This window comes from Dermochelys coriacea, chromosome 25, assembly GCF_009764565.3.
Source record: "Dermochelys coriacea isolate rDerCor1 chromosome 25, rDerCor1.pri.v4, whole genome shotgun sequence".
Classification (NCBI taxonomy): Eukaryota; Metazoa; Chordata; order Testudines; family Dermochelyidae; genus Dermochelys; species Dermochelys coriacea.
Window position 1 is genome coordinate 13,479,816 of NC_050092.1, and position 18,916 is coordinate 13,498,731.

Genomic DNA, 18,916 nt, shown 5'->3' on the forward strand with positions numbered 1-18,916 from the left:
TTGCATGGCCAGCGGCACACGAGATCCTCGGCTCCCAGACCAAGGCACCGACTAGGAATTTGAATGAACTTTTCAGGCAGCAGCAGGCATTTAGCCTCCCCATCAGCCAGTGACGTCAGGGGCAGGCCTCCAGGCTGCTGCATTCACTCCCAATTACGCCACCCCTCGGCTCAGTCAGCTGGAGCTTTGTTCCTAGGCGCGGTAGAAACAGCCAAGCCCCAAAGTGTGAATTTAGAATCCAGGCTCCTGTTCAAATTACACCCCAGTTAGGCCAGAGCCAGGCTCCCATGCAATTAAATCCAGCACAATTAAGGCACTTTAATTAGATGCCACCGCCGGTTTTTGTGGCTCTGTGGTTAACCCCTTCGGTGCCGGATTGAATCAAGTCCTCCGATTCTGACTGCGTTGGGCGCTTCGGTGATGACATGCAGGTCCCAGGCTTTGGCTGGTGGCACTAGCCTTTGCCAACATGACCCAGGCCAGGTGAGAAGTCTGCCTCTCCACCTCCACGACAGGTGGAAACGTAATGCGTTCAGCGCTGCCAGCAGAGGGTGCTGAAGGGAACACAGCTATTTTCCTGGCAGTCTAGTACCAGGTTCTCCAGCCACTGGTATCTGGCATGCCAAGCTTGTGCGGCTGGTTACGTGGGCATTGGCTGTTCAGCCCATTCATGGCACAGCTTCTGGATCCTTTGGACAGTGGAAACATTTAACCAGAGCTAGCCAGAGCCACGCCTGGACTCAAGGGATGGCTGGGTTTAGAGCTTGCTAGCTAGGCGGCATGGAGCGTGGTGGTGGGGGGCACAGATTGATGCTCTCATGGGAGCTGTGTGTCTGAATGGGATTGATGGGTGTGGGGGGGGTGTGCAAAGCAAGGCTAGTCCCAGGAACAGGGCAGCGAGAGAGAGAGAGAGATAGTGAGAGAGAGCCGGGTGTATATGGAGATTAGATTAGATATAGGGGGCGTATGAAGATAGATAGATAGATAGGGGGTTGTGCCGAAGCGGGACTGTTCTTAATGTTTCCTCTGAATACTGTAGGGGTGCCTCAGTTTCCCCTAGGCATTTCTTAAGTCTCTAGGTGGTGGGATAAGACAGGGGGTGTCATTGTTGCAGAGCAAAGGGCCAAGGTACATAAATGGTGACACGCTGTCTCCTGGCCACTGATGGCCTGGGCCCTTCCCCCCTGCAAGGTGAGAGCTAAAGGGTTGGAGAACAAAGGAATCAGGAGACCTTCTGGCCCAGGAAAGGGACAAAGCCCAGAGGAGGAGGGGTGGAGAGTGAGTCGGTTGGGGCTGGCTGGGGACATGGAATGAAGTGCAGACAGGGTTGTCTGGCTCATTGCCCCCCCAAAATGGACCCGGCTGAGGGAGCTTGTTCTCTGTACCTACAAGCTCTGGTTTAGATCATTTTCCTGTCATCTAATAAACTTTCTGTTTTACTGACTGGCTGAGAGTCACGTCTGACTGCGAGGTGAGCGGGAGGTTGGATTGCTGGTGAATGGGTGGGAGGTTGGCTTGCTGGTGAATGCGGGGTGAGGGGGAGGTTGGATTTCTGGTGAATGGGTGGGAGGTTGGCTTGCTGGTGAATGGGTGGGTGAATGGGAAGTTGGATTGCTGGTGAACGGGTGGTTCTGAGCCCAGGGAGATGGACTCTACAGCCCAATCAGCCCTCTAAGAGCAGTACCATAATTGCCTCCCTTGAGCCAGCGTCACTGCAGGGCTTACAACTTTGTGCCATGCAGGCGCTCAGGTTCCTTCAGTTCCGGCTGGGCCGAGCCATGGGTTGGGAAATACTTAACAAGAGGGAGCCAGGGCCTGAGCAGTTTTGCTGAGAGAGAGAGAGAGAGAGAAAACGAGCACACACAAGGGCCATGGCCGATACCTGCATTCCAGCCCCGGCTCCAGCCCAGCTTGGGCCGATGCTGCACGCAGCACAACCAGGGACACATCTCATCCAGACTGATGAAAACACAGCCATATATTTTATAATAAATAATGTACAAATCTGCACAATTTATCGACATGCCTTGGCAAACCAGACCGTCCTACACAGACCGTTGTCCCTAGCAGAACCCTGCCCCTGTGTCTTGACACACCAGGAGCAGCCAGGCTGGTGGATAGGCCCTTGCATTAATTCAGGCCAATTGCACTGAACTGTTCCATGGACCAACACTGGCCTGAAGCCAGCCAAGCAGAGCTGCTGGCTCTGGTGTGGGATGGTCCCTGGTTGAGCAAGGTGGGGAGCTGCTATGGACACAAGGCCGGAGATTTGCAAATCACTGCGCATTAAGGTTGTCTGGGGCAGCGAGTCCATGGGTGGCATGTGCTGTATCCAGTTCTGGTGTGGACACCTGCTCAGGGTCTGTTTGCCAAGTGGGATTTTTTTCCCTACACCCTTTTTCTTAATTTCCCCTCTTTTCCGGAGGGGAGGAACGTCGTTACCAAATGATGGGAGGACATATTTTACCATCCAACCCATAGAAAATTAGGAAAGAAAATAATTTTGGTTTTAATTTTTGGCCCCCCCCCCCACCAAAGAAAAGATAGTTTGAAAAAATGGCCTGGTGCCAGTACTGCTGTAGAGAAGCCCATATCAAGGGGTACTGTGGTCTATTCTAGGGGAGACTCAGTTTGCTTTGCTTTATAATTCTATTGCTTTTTGTACCCTGGCAGAAAGGATGGGGGGACACTATGAAATGGATGCCAAATTCCTGTTTTTTTCCTTTCCCTTTAGCACATCCGATGGGGTTTCATTTCTGGCCTGCTCTGCACTGACCCAAATGGAAGCATTTTGTGCTTGAAGAGGATGCTGTCAGGCCCAGTAGCTATGGATTTCCTTATCTGCGGCACTCAGAGCATTAATATTAACACAGGAAGCACGTCAAAATATCTAATTTGCTTCTCTGTATTGTTCACTTTCCCAACCTGAAAACAGGGGCTGCTGGTCAGTTTCATGTTTGTTTCTAGTCAGTTTCAGACGCTGCTCTTTCTGCAGGGAGCAGCGAGGTCGGGGCTTGCCAGTACAGATGCGGGATGCTATTCCTGTCAAATTCACCTGTTTCCACTGAAATTTCCTGTTTAAAAAATAACCTCAGGGGCTGGTTCTCTCCAGGCGAGGGTCTGTGCGCCTTACTCTGACAGCGTCCTCTGTAGCATATTATGGCTGGGTCAAAGTAAGTAACAGAAACCACCCTCTGTCTCCCTGCTGGACCTGGCAGGTGCATGGTGCAAGCGGTGGAGAGCATGGGCATAGTTTGGGGGAAGTGAATGGGGGACATTTCCCCCCCCAAACTGAAAGCCTGGGGGCAGGTGCAGCATTTGCCCCTCCATGCACAGCCCCACTGGCCAGACTGGCGCTGCCTCCCAAACACAGACATCAAGCTACGCCTATGGTGGGGCAGGGGCAAACCAGGGTTTGGGAGCAGATGTGTGGGGCTGAGCTAACTGCATGAATGCTGGAAAGCTCAGGCGGCTGGATCACACCGGGCACCAGCCCTATCCTGCCTGCACTAGCGCAGGGCCATTGAGAGCCCCAGGCACGGGATGTTACCAACAGGACGGAGAGAATGTAGCAGGGAGGAGTCAGTTTGGAGAGACCAGCAACCGATGCTGACTGTCCCGTTCTGGGCTCCGCTCCCAGCCACGAGGTGCTTCCCCCACCTCAGCTGATTTTTCTAGTGATCGGGAACAAGGGTCCCCCCGCCGACACTTCATGCGAGGAAAGTCTGTGGGTTGGCTTCCCCCACTGGCACTAGCAGAGTTTAGGGAGAAGCCATGGGAGACAGTGACTTGGGTGGGGAGAGAGGGGGGACACTTTCAGATGGGGGGTGAGATGGTGCTCTGCGTTGGGGACCCCAGGGCATGTTGTGAAAGGGCCTTTAAACCAGAGTGGGGGCATGGGGGGCATGTGTGAGTTGAGGGGCAGCAGCACTGGCGCCGCTCATTGCTGAGCCCGGATCAGGCCCATCCTTCTCCGGCTGCTGGGGGTCCGTCGGGTCTGGGTGGAGACCCCGGTCCTGAGGCCAGCGGGGTAGGCCACCACCTGGGAGGGAGCCCGCAATTGCTCGTTGCCTCTCATCTCGCGGCGGATCTCGGTCAGGGTGTCTGTGGGCGAGCTGAGCAGACGCTGGAAGAAGTTCTGATGGGTGATGGGCTTCTCCTGGCAGTAGAAGGTCAGGGCCGTGCCCATATCAGACTTCATCTCCCGGGAGAAGCCGTCAGACGTGCCGTCGAAGCACCGGCCGATGGCGATCTCCTTGGCCAGCCGGGGGTTCTGGTCGGTGACCGTGTAGATGCCATAGTTGTGGCCCAGCGGGTCCACCGGCGCCAGCATATTGAAGACCGTGGTGTCGTTGTTCTCCACCACTGGCGGGTGGCGGCCCAGGTATTCCCGCAGGAGGCTGTTGATGGCGGTGCGGCGGCAGCTGCCCTGAGGGACGATGGAGACCAAGGTGCGGTCAATCAGGCTCTGGTCGAAGAGCATCCCACTGCATTTGAACTCCACGCAGGCAGCAGAGCTGTTGTAGATCTCCATGTCCCGGACGCTGCGGGTGTCCCGTAGGCCGTACAGCCGGCCACGTGTCCGGGGGTGGCTGCCGCCCACGCTCCGGGACCTCACCATGTATTCCTGGGGCCCACTGATTTTCACCTTGATGTAGCAGGCCCTGAACTCCTGGGGGTTGGGCCACCAGGACAGGTAGTCCCTGGTCCAGGAGGCCAGGTCGCTCTCCTTGAAGGGCACGACGTTGTACTCGTACTTGTCCACCTCCACCCGGTAGAAGCGGAAGTGGTTGGCGGCAACGGGGGCCTCCTCACACTCCCTCAGGCTCCGGTAGGCGTAGATGGGCCCGTTGACCTCATCTATGTTGTTGGGGTTGGGCTTGGCCAGGTTGATCTTGAAGGCTGTCTTCTTGAGGCTGGGGTCGTCATGGTCCGTCCGGCGGTAGCCCAGCTTGTTTAGGTAGGGCTGGGACACTCCCACGGCGTTGGGGTTGAGCTTGGGGCTGGAGGGCACAGCCTCCAGCTCCTCCCCGCCCATGGTGGCGGTGACGTAGGCCGTGTAGGCGTCGGCCCGCTGGCCATCGCAGAAGGCAGGCAGGCAGGCCCCGTTGGGCCCGGTGAGGACGCTGTCGAAGCGCCCCCAGGCTCGGGGGTTGGAGGAGTAGCCGGGCTCGGGCTCCAGGTTGATGAGGGTGACGACCACTCCCTCCAGCTGCTCGCTGGGGATGAACTTCTCGTTGACATAGGCCCGGACCTTGACGAAGCAGCGGCGGCTCTCGGGCACGTCCAGGTTGAAGAGCCGCCTCTCCCGGATCTCCACGTTGCCGATCAAGAAGGCCCTCTCCTCTCGCTTGCCCCGCCGCTCCTTGGCCCGGCGGAAGGCGCCTTCTTCCTCCCACAGGCCTGTCTCAGGGTTCAGGGACCACAGCTTCATCTTCTGGAGGTGCTCGGGCATGCGGATCTGCTCCGCGTCTACCCGCACCTCCACCCGGCCCGTCTGCAGCACTTGGTTGGACTCGCTCTCCCGGAAGTCCACGGAGAACATGCCGTAGGTCCTCAGCGGGACGAGATCCCCCTTGGCATTGATGAAGTTGAGGTCGCTGGAGGCAGCGGCCACCGTGGTGACGTCCCGGGGGTCCAGGAAGGTCACGCTGGCCTTGACGGTGCCATTGTACACCTCTCCGTTGGGCCGGAGGAAGGAGCCAGCTGGTATAACCATCTCCCCCATCGGCTCCTGGCCCTCCAGCTCCCCCAGCAGGATGGTATTGGCCTGCGTGGGGTCCAGGTCCACTGGTTCTTTCTTCCGCATCACCTTGATGTCCTGGTAGATGGCACTGCCCCGGGGGTCGAAGGGCAGGACCTTGACCGTATCCACAAACTTCTGCAGCCGGTCCACGAACTGGACCACCAGCCGCCGCGTGTCCGGGGGCACATCAATGGTGAAGGTGCCCTTGTAGCTGGTGAAGCCAATTTTCTCTTTTCCCAGGAAGATCTGGCCAAAGCGCAGCGGCTCCCCGTCGTCGGCTGCCATCACCCTGCCGTGCACCAGGATCTTGGGCCGGGCGCACCTCTCACAGCCGCACTCAGCCACCACCTTGATGGGCAGGATGGAGCCGGCGCACTGGATCTCCCGCACCTCCATGCGCCGGACCCTGCAGCAGCGTCCTGCCCCGTCCCGGCATTGCAGCTCATCCTTCAGGCTCCCAGCACAGCGGATGTCGGGGCAGCGCCCCACATTGTAGTATGGGGAGCGCCCAGCCTCCTGGAAGCACTCACTGGGCAGCTTGATGAGGTATTCCTCCGGCTCGGCCTTGCAGCTTGGCTGTCCCTGGGCTGAGCCGGGGAGGGAAGAGACAAGTCATGTCAGGGGCTGCGAAACAAAATCCCTCCACCGCACTTGATCGTTACCCGAGATGCCAAACACAGCGGCGTCTCCCCCACCAAGCACCAGATACCTCCTCCCTGACCAGGCTCCTTCTAAAGCAAGGAGTAAAGCACTACTCACCCTGAGTAAGGTTGCTAGGGCCTGCCCCTACCCCGCCACCCCCTACTCAATCCCTCTGGGCAGCCAGGCCCCATGCTGCTGCGTGTCTGACCTGGGATCCAGTGGCAGAAGCAACCCTACAATAATAAACCAGGCTGGGTGGAGGCCTGGCAGCCTCAAGTAGCCCTGGAGTCAAGCCCCAGTCTCAGCTGCTGGGGAGCGTAGGTGACAGCCCCCCACAGGACAGGAGCACATCACAGCCTAGCCGGGAGCTCCAGCTCATCCTGCAGCAGCTCCCGGTTCTGGCGGTGCCGGGTTCAGGCCCAGGTGGCCACCACAGCTGCCCCCTGCTTCTTGCCCCTCTCAGGGCCTGAGGATCTACCCTGAGGGCAGCCTGGGCGCTGATCCAGCCCCCACTGGCATCACTGGAAAGTCTCTAACCACAGTCAAGGGCCTTTCGATCAGTGGCCTTCAGGACTGGAGGAGATTCCTTACCCGGCTCTCCCCAAGACAGCTAGTGGAATGGCCGACCGGGGTGAGCTGGGGGTAGCGATCTTGTCTCCTGCCCAGGGCTGCCCCGCAGGGGGCACGGCCGCCCCAGGACTCACCAGTCACGGTCAGGAATGCGGGGGAGGATTTGATGGAGCCCACGTCAGTGCTGGCTTTGCAGTGATAGAGTCCGGCCTGGTGCAGCTCCAGGTCCCGCAGCACCAAGCTGCTGTTGTACTTGTGGAGTTTCCTGTCCAGGAGCGTCCCATTGTGGTACCTGCAGGAGACCAGCAAGCAGAGAGCATCAGCGACTGGCGGGGCTGGAGCATCGGGTCAAGCCTGCTGCTCAGTCGGCTCCTGGAGGAGTTTCCCCTGTATGCACAGACCCATCCCTTCCATGCACACCCCCACAACCCCCATCCCTTAACCTCCCCACACCCACAACACCCCCCCCTCCAACCCCACCCCCAACATAACCCCCCAACCCTCTTTTAGCCCCCCCATAACACCCATCACCACTCCAACCCCACCACCCACAACCCACACATATAAGTCCCATGAACACACAACCCCCCCCCCGCACACACACACAAACTCATGTTGCTGTCTGAACGTTAAAGCTGGTTCTGCTGACAAGAATGGGACATGGGACAGGCTGGTGAAATGCAGGGTTCCTGCACACAGCTCTGACGGTGCCCCTCACTCCAGACCTGCAGCCCCTTCCCCTGCTATTCCTGTCCTACAACACTGCCCCCACCTCGGTCTGGGAGGCCATACTAAGCCAGGGGCAAACCCAGGGCTTCCCCCAAGGCCAATGGTGGTGGCCAAGGGCTGGCTAGTCCTGTTCCTGCAACCCACCAGTAATATTTCGTGGGCCGGGGGGTGCCGGAGGCTGCACAGCAGAGAGTCACGCGCTGGCCTGCCACCCGCACCTTGGACTCTGGGTGCTTCACCATGTAGGGCTTCTCTGCCGGACAGAGAGGGAGCAGAAAAGGTGACGATGCCCCAGCAATAGCAACAACCACCCTCCCGCACCACTACTCCACTCCCATCCCCCCATCTGCTCCCATCCCATCCTCTGTGTTCCACCTCCCTCAGGAATCAGGCCCTGAGTCTGCCCAGAATCCAGCTCCCGGCTCCCCCCAATTCTGTCTTACCCCCCACACACACTTGCTGTCAGCTCCCCAAGAAGGCTCATGGCGCCTTCAGTCAGGGGGATCCTGTGCTTCAAGGGATTCTTTTTGTAGCAGCCCTCCCAGATGGGTCACCAGCAGGGCTTGAACCTGGGGCCTTCATCCCTGCAGTGCAGACCTCTAGCCACTAGAGCTCAAAGAGCAACCCCATTAGCTGGCAGCACTAGCAGGCTGTTCCCCTCTGAGTGGAACAGTCCCTAGAGGTGGACATGGGACTGCCCCACACACCAGGCAGGGCCCCTCACCCAGCTTCTGCAGCGTGACCTGCACCGATGATGTCCTGGAGCCGTTGGAGACAATCGGAGCCTCGCCCGGGGCGAACGTCTCCAGCTGGATGCTGACAATGGCCCCGCTGCCGGCACAGACCCCCCGGATGCTGAAGCCGCCCCGGCGGTCAGTCCTGGCCAGCACGGCCTGTGGCTTGGCCTTGAGGGAGACCCGGGCATTGGCAAGGGCAGCCCCCTCGGTGCTCAAGATGGTGCCCACCAGGGTGTGGTCCTGGCACATGCAACTGCTGCAGTTCTTGCTCACCTTGCCCACGGCGCAGCTCAGCTGGCAGGCTGAGAGGGGACAGAGGCGAATGCAATGAGAGTGGAACACTCTAGGCTGCCCCCCCGCCCAGACAGAGCAGGATGGGGGACCCTCAGGGCTCTGAGATGGGCCTACGGGACCCACCACCCTCCTCAAAATATCCATGTGGCAGCAACAGGGCTCTTGACCCTTCCAAGGGAGGATCAGCCCTTCCCAGGCACTTTCACTCAATGACCCCTACTCCTGGGGAATATGCCAGGAGTGGAGCAAGGTGGCCCAGCCAGCTGGCCATTGTACGTCATTGGGAATGAGAGGCAGCTCGTGCTTAAAGAAGACCCACGGCCAGGATGCCAGGGTGGTGGTGGCAGGGCATGGGGAGAGGTAGGGCACACTCCCCTCTGCTGTGCTGTGCTGCTCGGAGCTAGGTTCAGGCCTGTCTCTAAGTCCCGGAGTGGGGAGCGCTGGGCTCTGCTCAGTGCCAGCAGAACAGGTGTTTCCCCCTGCTATCACCCCCATATCACTCGGGCATCTGAGCTTCCTAGGGTAGTTCTGCCTGACCCAGGGCCGCGGGGAGGGGAGAGAGATTGGGACAGAGAGGAAACGGGGAGGGGGAGGGGGGAAGAGAATGCGGGGTGAGGGGGGAGCTCACTTACTGGGTCATAATAGTCCTGCCTTTCTTACACACAGGTTTGGACAAGATCTGAAAAGTGAGAGATTTCAAATACCCCTCAGAGCGGAGGGGAAAACAAAGGGAGAGAGACGTGGATCTGGGTGAGTGGCTGGATTGGCTGGCTGGCTAGATGGGATGAATGGATAGATGGATGGATGAATGGAGTAGGACCTAGGGTAATAACGGACAAGGGGCTGAGCTCAGGTCCCAACCATCTCAATCCAATTCACAAATCCAGAGGATTTTTGGACTGTCCTGAAGAACAACAGTTCCCCGCCCTTCCTGGACAGATACCCCGAAATGCCCTGCCAGATACCCCGAAGTGCAGGTCAGGTATGACCTGCCCCCCCAAACCCTGGCCCCTCCAGAGGCTTGCCTCTCTTGCTGTGGGTGGCCCAGGGGAGGGAGCCCCAGCGCAGCCAGTACCTGAGCAGGGTGTCCGGGCGCATTTCTGTACGTCCGAGGGGCGGCCGACACAATGGGACCTCTTGGATTTCTTGCAGCTCCGATGCCGGACTCGCTTCCCGCCGTTACCGCAGCTCTTGGAGCAGGGGCTCCAGGCACCCCACTCACTCCACCCAGCATCTGGGGGTGGAGACACCAGTGACCCCATCAGGCAGCAGTTCCTCCATGCGCAGGGTGCTACACAGAGAATCCTGAGCCAGGAGCAGAGGCTGCCCACCAGCCCTGGAAACAGACCCGCCGGGAGAGCTCCCCTACCCTGCCCTGTGCATTGCCTGGTGAACATGTCTGGTAGGGAAAGGGGGGGGATCACCACCTGCAGCCCCCCCCACTGCTGAATCCTACTTGGGGGCAGACGTGACCCTCCAGGGAACCCAAGCTGGGTTTGGCACTGAGCCCAGGGCATGCTGGGGCAGGGCTTTGAAGGCTCCATTGCCTTTGTCCTCATTGACACCAGTGCAAAGTGAGCGCGAAACACAAGCAGAGTGCAATGGCAGCAGTTCTCACCTGTGTTCGTACTGGTGCAAATGACGACACAAGGTGCCAGGCAACGGAGACTCGGAACGTGCCTTGCCTGGAGTCCCATTGTGCCCCAAACCAGGGATGCGACCAACCTTGGTTTCATAAGAACTCCCCCACCCCTACCCCAGCACGGCCTGAGGTCCCGGCCCCCCTGAATTGGAGGATCATTCAAACCAAGCCTGGCACGCCCAGTGCCAGGACCCGCGGAGCTGTCCATTCCCAGCATCAAATTCACAGGCTCACCCTTCCGCACGCGCGTGCCAGACTATTTTTATGTCCTAGGCCTGCTACTTCAATTACCCTGAACGGGTTCCCAGAGAACAGATGGGGCGGAAGCTGCTCATATGGGCCCAGCGCTGGAGAGCTGGGTGTAAAGAAAACTTGCCATGCATTGGGCTAGGAGGGGAAGTCATCTGAAGAGACCCCCCCCAGCTATGCAAAGATCTGGAGCCTGTTCCCACAAAGAACGTATCCAGCGCTCAGAGCTGCCAGCCACCCGGAATGAACACCAGGCTCCCTGAAAGAGTCCATTAAAAAGAGCCTTGGCCGTAAAAAATCAGCTGTTCTAGACCACAGGCACATGTCTGACATTCCTGCCTGTTGATGCACCAGCTGCACTGAGGGCCTTTATTGTTTAAAATGGGGGGGGTTCCCCGCCTTATTCCTGTTTTAATGAACTGGTGAAAGAAAAAGTCCTTTAAAATAATTCAGCTGGTGGCTTTAAGAAAAGCTGAATGTACCATTGTGCCCAGAGGTGGCACAGTACAGAATGCCACGTGCAGGATTCTGAAATAACTCGGTGTGTGTAGGGTGGGGGGACACTGGTGTTAAATTAGGGTAAATCCTAGTATTTGTGTGTGGTACCGGGAGCCCCGGGCACGGACCAGAGAACGAGGCGCTGTACAAACAGAACAAAAAGACAGTCCCTGCCCCAAAGATCTTACAGTCTAAGGAGATTAAGTGGGGGGGGGGTTGTGTGTGTGTACACACTGCCCCCTGCTGGCTGAGACTGTACATGTATGCATGGAGGTGCCCTGCCCTCCCTGGGAAGGAAGCACAGCTGCTCCGCTGAACACCACAGGCCCCATAGCGCGAGATCTTTGTCAGTCACTTTTTGGTGGGAGGCTGACGACCCCGCTGGGGCCTCGCTGTCCATCCAGCGCGTGTCTCTCACCACGAACGATCGGTGCCCACAGCGAGCCAGGAGTGCCCAGGCTTCACGCTGCGGCCGGCCAGCCCCGTGGTGAACCGGAGAGCTGAGCTCGGATCCTGGGACCGGGACCCGGACCCAGGCACAAGCCTCCCGGGTCACCCAGCGGCACCACGGCCCGTTACCTGCGCAGGGCCCGCCGCTGCACCCCCTCCGCTGCGTGGCTTTCCCTGCACACTTGGGCAGCTGCAGCAGCGACAGGGGCTGGTTGTTGAGGCAGCTGCGCTGTCGGGTCTGGAGCCCGCTGCCCCCGCAGGCGGTTCTGGAACAGGCGCTCCAGGCTGACCACTGCGACCAGTCATCGTGCTCTGGGGAGGCCAGGGAGACAAGAGGGGTTACTGCGGGGAAGCGCCCAGGGCAGAGAATCCCGATGGGGTAATTTCATGGTGAGTAACCGTTCTCTCAAGACACCCGGCTGGCAGAAGGGTCCTCAGCCTTCAGGGCACAGGAGTCAGGAGGGAGGGCAGGGGCAACCTGGGCCTCGTGCATCGCTGGGACAGGGGTGAAGCACCAGGGACTGGCAATGAAGAGTGGAAGGGCCCGGCACCCGTGGGACCCCCCTAGGCTGACACAAAACGGCAGGGTCGGCGGGGCTCAACACCCATGACACCGGGGATCTGGAGGTGGCACTGCCTTGTGATCCTCAGAGCCAGTCCCCTCCCCCTCTTCAAGACACTCACTCACCCACGGGGCACAGAAAGCGGACGTGGTAGTTGGAGCAAGTTCTGCCCCCCGGCTGCTCCCAGTTGATGCACCAGAATCCCTTCTCTGGGCTGTAGTGCACGATCTCGCCCACATCCTCAGGCAGCTCCCACTCGGTGGTGCGGGCTTGGATGGAGACTGGCTGGGCGCACACCCGCTCCCGGTAGTAGAAGCGGACGGCCTCCAGGCTCTCGTAATCGCCCTCCCCGCCAGGGTGGTCCACATTGAACCAGGAGGTCCACTCGGTGGGGCCTAGGGGGCAGGGAAAGGAACCCACGGTTATCCCGCTCGGAGCTTGCGGGCGAGGGTGGTTGATCATCATGCTTCAGGGCAGATTCCCCACTTGCATCAGGAAGGTGTTCCCCCCTCCCCCCAAGGTATAATGCCACCCTAGCAGGTGCAACGTCTAGGCAGCGCCAGGGTCCAGGATAGATGGGACACTGGCTTGTTTCTTGGCCTTTTGCAGGATCAGGGCTGGTTTTATTTGTCCCTGCTCTAGGTCAAAGCCCGTATGTTTGCTGGCGCTCTCACCAGCCTGGCAGGCAGCTGTGCTCCCCACAGCAGCTGCCATTACCCGGTGCACCAGCTCAGTGGCCTGCCTAGGCTCTGCCCCTCTGGGTATCCGCGCCCAATGCCCCTGTCAGTTACCACCCTCCAGGATGGATGCTCCAGTCCAGGCTTCTTCCGTGGTTCAGTTTATAGCAGCAAATTGCCTCTTAGTGGGGCTATTCGGGGAGCTCGTTGGGGCAGGGCCTGGCTTTTTGTTTGTACAGCCTCTAGTGCCAGTGATCCCGTGCAGGGGTCTGCAGTTGTGTGACAGACACTTGACAAAATTACCAGACTTAGTGAGGACATTGGCTGGGGGTTGTGTCATTCAGTCATTTCATTTCTTAAAAAATTACCACGGACCTCAATTTTTTTTACCGCACGGACACGTTGCTGACTCCTGGCTCCTGTGCCAGCCCTAGCCCCGCAGCTCCTCTGTGCCAGGGGACACAGATAATAAACAGCGCGGTCTGTCTATGCACCACACGTCGCCGCAATGGCTAAGGGACATGGGACCACCTGCAGGCCAGCTGCACCCCCTTTGCATCTTGCCATCACAGATCCTGGGGGACTGGAGTGGGGTGGGGGGCCTCAGCTGGCAACATCCTGAGGGATTTGCTGAAGCCAGGAGTCAGGATCTGTCTGGGCTTTCGGATCCGGGGCCTTTAAGCTGCAGTTATTCTTTTTAAAATTATTTTTAAATATTTTATGAATTGAAAGGGAGGGGATGTTGCTGCTTTGCCAGTGCCCCCCAATCCCAACCCACAGCCCCTTGCTAGCCCAGCCCTGGGCTGCCCCACTAGCTCAGCGGTGCTTCCCCCCCACACACACCCCAATCCCAACCTGAAGTTTTGTACTATGCCATCTCCCCTGACGATGGCATTTGGTTACTTCATAACAGGGCAGGCCGTGAACCTGCAAACAGGGCCAGCTATGAACAGCACCGCACCTGCCATGTCCATGCTGAGAGGCTTTCCATCAGGCCTCTTTATCTGGTGTTTCCCCTGCACATTGGTCTTGGCCGGTCGGGAATCATCCTCCAGGGGCTCTGTCGAAAGAATCACACAATGGAAGTGTTTGTATCCCCCACCTCTGCTCCACCCCACTGCCCCATGCCAGTCCCCTCCTCCACTGGCCCAGCATCCCCACTATGAACACAGAGCCCTTCTGAATTGCTGGATTTCCCCACAGCGAATAAACAAAAGGTTGGTTTCATAACAACAGTTGAGACTTGTTTGTACAGCGCCGGGCACAAGGCTGGTAGGGCTGGGGCTCCCCAGTGCTAATGCAGCACACGCAGTCAGTCAGAACGCATCGCTAAATGTATTTGTCTTGTTTGTTTGATGAGCAGTTGCAATGGTTTGTCACGTTCTCTGGAGGGCCCTGATCCATGGGTTTTGTTTGCAGGAGGAATGAAGGTTGTTCATTGGAGCTGGGCAGGAAACTGAACAGAAGTGGGTCCAACAAAAGATATTACTCCACCCACCTTGTCTCTTGTCCTGGGAACATTTTCAAGCAATTGAAAAAAATGTCCCTGTCCCGAATCAAGACAAAAAGCGGAAATCTCAGAAAATTTTGTGAGCCAGAAATGAGAATAAAAAACAAGCTCGAGAGTCTGTTTCAATCATTTAAAAACATTGGTTTGACTTTGACTTTTTCCCCCCTTGACACCCAAAGTCACTTCACATTGGACCCTCGTTCATTTCGAAAACGGGGTTCACAATTACAAACCTTTTAACCAAAACAAACTTGTAAACTGAAAAATGTGACCCTTCCCCAGGAGAAGTCTGGGCTTCAACCAATCGGGGTTTGCCAAAGACAAACCTTCTGTCAAAAGATTCCGACTTCATCCCATCCCTGCCTGCCGGCACTTGCTGCTAAATCTCTGCGAGCGGGAGGAGCGGGGAGTCCTGACAGCAAAGGAAGGACCTGTTCCCAAGGGCCTTTGTATTGCGTATGAACGAACTCCAAAACCTGCACAAGAGGCTCCTCAGTGATTTAACCGTAAAAGACACAACGGCTCCCACAGCGGGGATGCGTCTGTCTAGATGGGTGGTTCTCAGCTGGTGGGTTGTGACTCCAGGGCTGTCATGCCTCCCGGCTGGGGGTCAGGAGGCATAAAATGTTTATTTCAATCTAAAGCGAAATAATAGTCACTCCCACCCCACACGCTGCATTCCTGCCCCCAAGGCCCAGCATTCTCTGCCCACTGCTCCCAATAGGCACACAAAGTCACTGTATGGGCCAAGCAGCCTTGCCAATACTTTTTTATCATAAAGATAAGGAGATTGTGAAGATTTTTGACTGTGAATAAGTGCTTGAGAATCTGGAATGTCTGAGAGACGCGGGGCTGGAGCTACTGGGCTGATATTGGTGCGAAAGGCTGGTTCCTGTAAGTGATGGGATCTGTGGCCCCGACGGTTCAGAGGTTGTGCTGATCAAAGCAGGAACGCAGCCCAAGGGCTGAACAGGAGTGATGCCTCCTCGAAAATGCATCAGAGAGATAAGGCTGGATTCTGATTTCAACTGCACCAGCACAAATCCGGAGCCGCTTTACGCGAGTCGATGGGGTGACTCCAGATTTACACCAAATCCGGCGAACAGGCTGGGAACCTGCAATGAGTCAGACTTCAAAGGCCAACAGGCTTGTGCGATAAGATGAGCCAAGGCTGCTGATGCGAAAATAACCCTCAGAGGGTGGCTTTCTCTCTCTGGAGCCCCCTTGGCTGCTCGTTAATTTCATCTGGGAGGAATCTCCCTGCCAACAAATTGTTTGGCTCTTAATTTATTGGGATGGGAAGGGAAGGGGCGGGTCTATTTCTGCCTCCCCGTGGTGTGTATAAGTGATACTGTGCTCATGTGTCCCCCCCACACTGAACTGGGCTGGATCCCCCCTTCACACGGGGGTAGGGGGAGTCTGGTGGACACAACTGTGCAGCAGATGGCATCTGAAGGCACAATGCAGGTCCCTATTGCAGGTGGCATGCACCATACAATCCACCCCTCTTCACCTGACAGGAGAGAAGAACAGAAAAGACCTCGTCCAGGGGAGCAAAGGGAGCTATGAGGGGTGAACGATCAATGGATCCTTTGTTTATTACACATCACAGGCCCCAGGCTGGATTCACTAATGGTTCTGCCTGGTGTCCCTGCTGCGGGAAGCCTCCAGACACCGATTTCTCTGGGCTTGTGTCCGGTAGGAACCAGAGAGGTTTGAAACACAACCAATCCGGCTCTGAACCATGAGGGAGGTAACCCAGGGAATGTGGGTCCCTTGCAAAGGGATGGTTAGGAGTGTGTCTGTGTGCAAGGTGTTAAAGGAATGCAGAGAGTGAGGGACTCACTATACACACACACACTCTATCAGAGGGGTAGCTGTGATAGTCTGTATCCACAAAAAACAACAAGGAGTCTGGTGGCACCTTAAAGACTAACAGATTTATTTGGGCATAAGCTTTTGTGGGTAAAAAACCCACTTCTTCAGATGCGTGCATGTGTGTGTCAGTCCGTCGGTCAGTCTCTGTCTGTCTGTCAGTCAAACTGGCCCCAATCTGAATCTCTGTTTAAAACTGAGTTCCAAAATGACTCCCAGTCTCCGACAGGGGGTGATAGGGTCTTCTGCAACATCAAGCCCTGACTCCAGGAGCCCCCTGGCCCTGCCCTCATGCCAGCAGATTACCAGGATCAGTGCTAAATAATGGAGGAAAAGCCCATTTCCCCATGCTTGACCCTGACATCAGGCACATTTCCATTCCCACACACTAGGGTGACCATACATCCGGTTTCAGCTGGGATGGTCCCTTTTTTGGGGGAGGCAGGACTGGGCTGGGGAGGCAGTGTTCCAGCGATGGGCAACGGCCACAGGTGAGGTGGGGTAGCCCCAGGCAAGCAGCTGGGGGTGTCCTGTTTTCTCTTTGGGAAATATGGTCACCCTGCCGCACACTGCTGGCAGAGCGGGAAGGTGCTGTACTGGGATCTCCCGAGATATACACCCAGGACCTCTCCAGGCACACTCATGTCTACACTACAAAGTCAAGTCAACATAAGGCAGCTTACATCAACCTAACTATGTAAGTGTCCACACTACAGCGTCCCTCCCGCCACTGTAACTCGCCCGCTTCGCCAGCCTAGCAAATCCACCTCGCCGAGAGGCATCGGGCTTAGGGCGACGTCGTTTGGGTGACCTGGACGTGAAAAACCACAGTCATGACTGCGGTAGCTGTAAAATCAACCTACCATAGGTCAGCACTGCACAGGAGCCCCCTGACTCCCCAGGCAGGTCCTAGCTCTTCCCCAGTGTATTGAGGGGCTGGGGGAAGATGCAGCATAGAGAATTCTCCTAGGAGACAGGTGCTTGGGGGTAGCAGCAGCTGGGAGGCTCGGGGCCCCAGTAACGCAGTCAGGGCTTGGGCTGTGCCCAGTGTCTCCACTGGGGTCATGCCAAACTTGGGCAAGGAGCAAAACTGGGGGTCACTGGAACCTGCGGAGTGGCTTGTTCCCCTACCGGGCCCTGCTGTGTCAGCTAACTCAACTCCCCACCACCAAGCATGAAGCCTCCGGGAGAGCTCCCCAAGGCCCAGCCAGCCAGAGGCCACTAGCCACAAGGGCCCCCCAGCCAGCCACGGTACCTCCATGCACCCAGCACTCACCCACCAGCTGATCTTCAGGGGCAGGGAGGCTAAGAGCCAGGCACAGGGGTGAGGTTGGGGTGCAGAGATTGGGGTGTTGGGGTGAAGGGAGTAACCCCGCCAGTGGCTGGGTCTAAGCCGATGCAATCCCCAGCCGGCTAGGGGAGCCCCATGGTGATGCGGGAGGGGGGATTTTGTGTTTCTAACCTCGCGGCGCTTTGCAGTCACACTCGGTGCACCCCGGGCGCTCCGTGGCTCGGCTTCCCCGCCCTGCCTCCACCGAGGGAGCGGCGAGACACCCGGGGAGCCGGGCAGCGGCGAGGGATTCCCCGAAGGTCACGTCAAGCACGCAGCAAGTCAGCGACAGAAGCAGCCGGGGAACCCAGGCGTCCCGATGCTGGCTCCCTTCTCTGGGCAGCCCCGCCGGCCCGGGGGGACCGGGCAGCCACACTGTGAATGGGGGGGGAGCAGCGAGCCGAGGGCGGGAGGGCAGGTGGGCAGGGGTCTCCCCAGCCCAGCCAGGGTCCGGGGGTTCCCCAGCCGGGCCGCGCTGCGAGACCCCAGGAGACAAGTGCGCTGGGGGGGCAGCGGCCAGGTGGAGGCTTCTCCCCGGAGCCGGAGCGGGCTCACCTGGGGCTGCCCCCGGCGGCGCAGGGATCTGCGGGCCCCAGCCGCGGCTCACCCCGCAAGACACCAGCCTTACCTCGGGCCAGGACCAGGCTGGCGGCGAGGAGCAGCAGGGCCGGCGTGATTCGCACCATCCCGCTGCGCGGGGCTCCGAATAACCCTCCTCCGGGAGCTTCGGCGGCGCGGGGCGCTGCGCTCCTGGAGCCGGCTCGGGGCGGACTGGGAGCACAGCGGAGTCTCCGGGCTATATAGGAGGCCTGTCCCCCGCTCCCTCCACCATTGGTTTGCGCTGGGATCCTGCTCTGACAGGAGAAATCGGACACTGGCCGTCGGGGTTTGTCGGCGCGGCTGGGGCTGGAAAGGTGTCAAGAGGAAAGGGGAGGGAAAAGCCCCGCTGGGGAGGTTTGGCCAGGCGCGGGGCTGCGGTCCCCGGGGAGAAGGGGATCGTGGCTTTGCAAAGGCGCTAGAACTGGTTGAGTTTGTGGATTGGAACCTACAGCGGCCCAGGTCCCCCCCACTCAACCCAGCCCCTGCCAGGACAACAGATGCAAACGCTGTAGAGGTCTGATCAGAACCCCCCATAGCCCCCCCCAACCTTTGGAGATCCATGGGTCCCACGCACGCCTGGCACAACATGGGGTGCACTTCGTCCAGCACACTGAGTGAAACCAGACAATCACAACGCCCCCCAGTGAACCCACACAGGCAAACGATAACAGACAGAAACACCCTGTCACTCTGGGCCAAAGCGTCTCACACAGCGATGGCTCTGTATGGCCCCGAGCAAGGGGAGCCTGAGAGCTTAACTACATAAACTTTGCTAGACACTAATGATCACGGACTGCACTATCC

The 18,916-nt window shown here is 58.2% G+C and overlaps 1 protein-coding gene across 1 annotated transcript; it reads right to left on the bottom strand.

The window, feature by feature from the left end:
* Positions 1-1,960: 1,960 nt before the first annotated feature.
* CILP2 (cartilage intermediate layer protein 2) lies at positions 1,961-18,374 on the bottom strand. The gene is made up of 9 exons (XM_038384152.2): positions 18,141-18,374; positions 13,759-13,857; positions 12,246-12,515; positions 11,687-11,869; positions 9,794-9,952; positions 8,412-8,726; positions 7,832-7,940; positions 7,093-7,250; positions 1,961-6,333 (listed from the first exon to the last, which is right to left on the bottom strand). Exons 1-9 carry the CDS (start codon positions 18,196-18,198, stop codon positions 3,941-3,943), a joined length of 3,744 nt encoding a protein of 1,247 aa, XP_038240080.1. The 5' UTR covers positions 18,199-18,374; the 3' UTR covers positions 1,961-3,940.
* Between the last annotated feature and the right edge of the window lie 542 nt (positions 18,375-18,916).

Coding starts and splice junctions, on each gene's coding strand:
- CILP2 (XM_038384152.2), bottom strand. CDS start 18,198: ATGGTGCGAATCACGCCGGCCCTGCTGCTCCTCGCCGCCAGCCTGGTC. Junction 13,858..18,140: donor CAGCCTGGTCCTGGCCCGAG/GTAAGGCTGGTG, acceptor TTCTTTCGACAG/AGCCCCTGGAGGATGATTCC. Junction 7,251..7,831: donor CGGCCCACGAAATATTACTG/GTGGGTTGCAGG, acceptor GGTCTCCTGCAG/GTACCACAATGGGACGCTCC.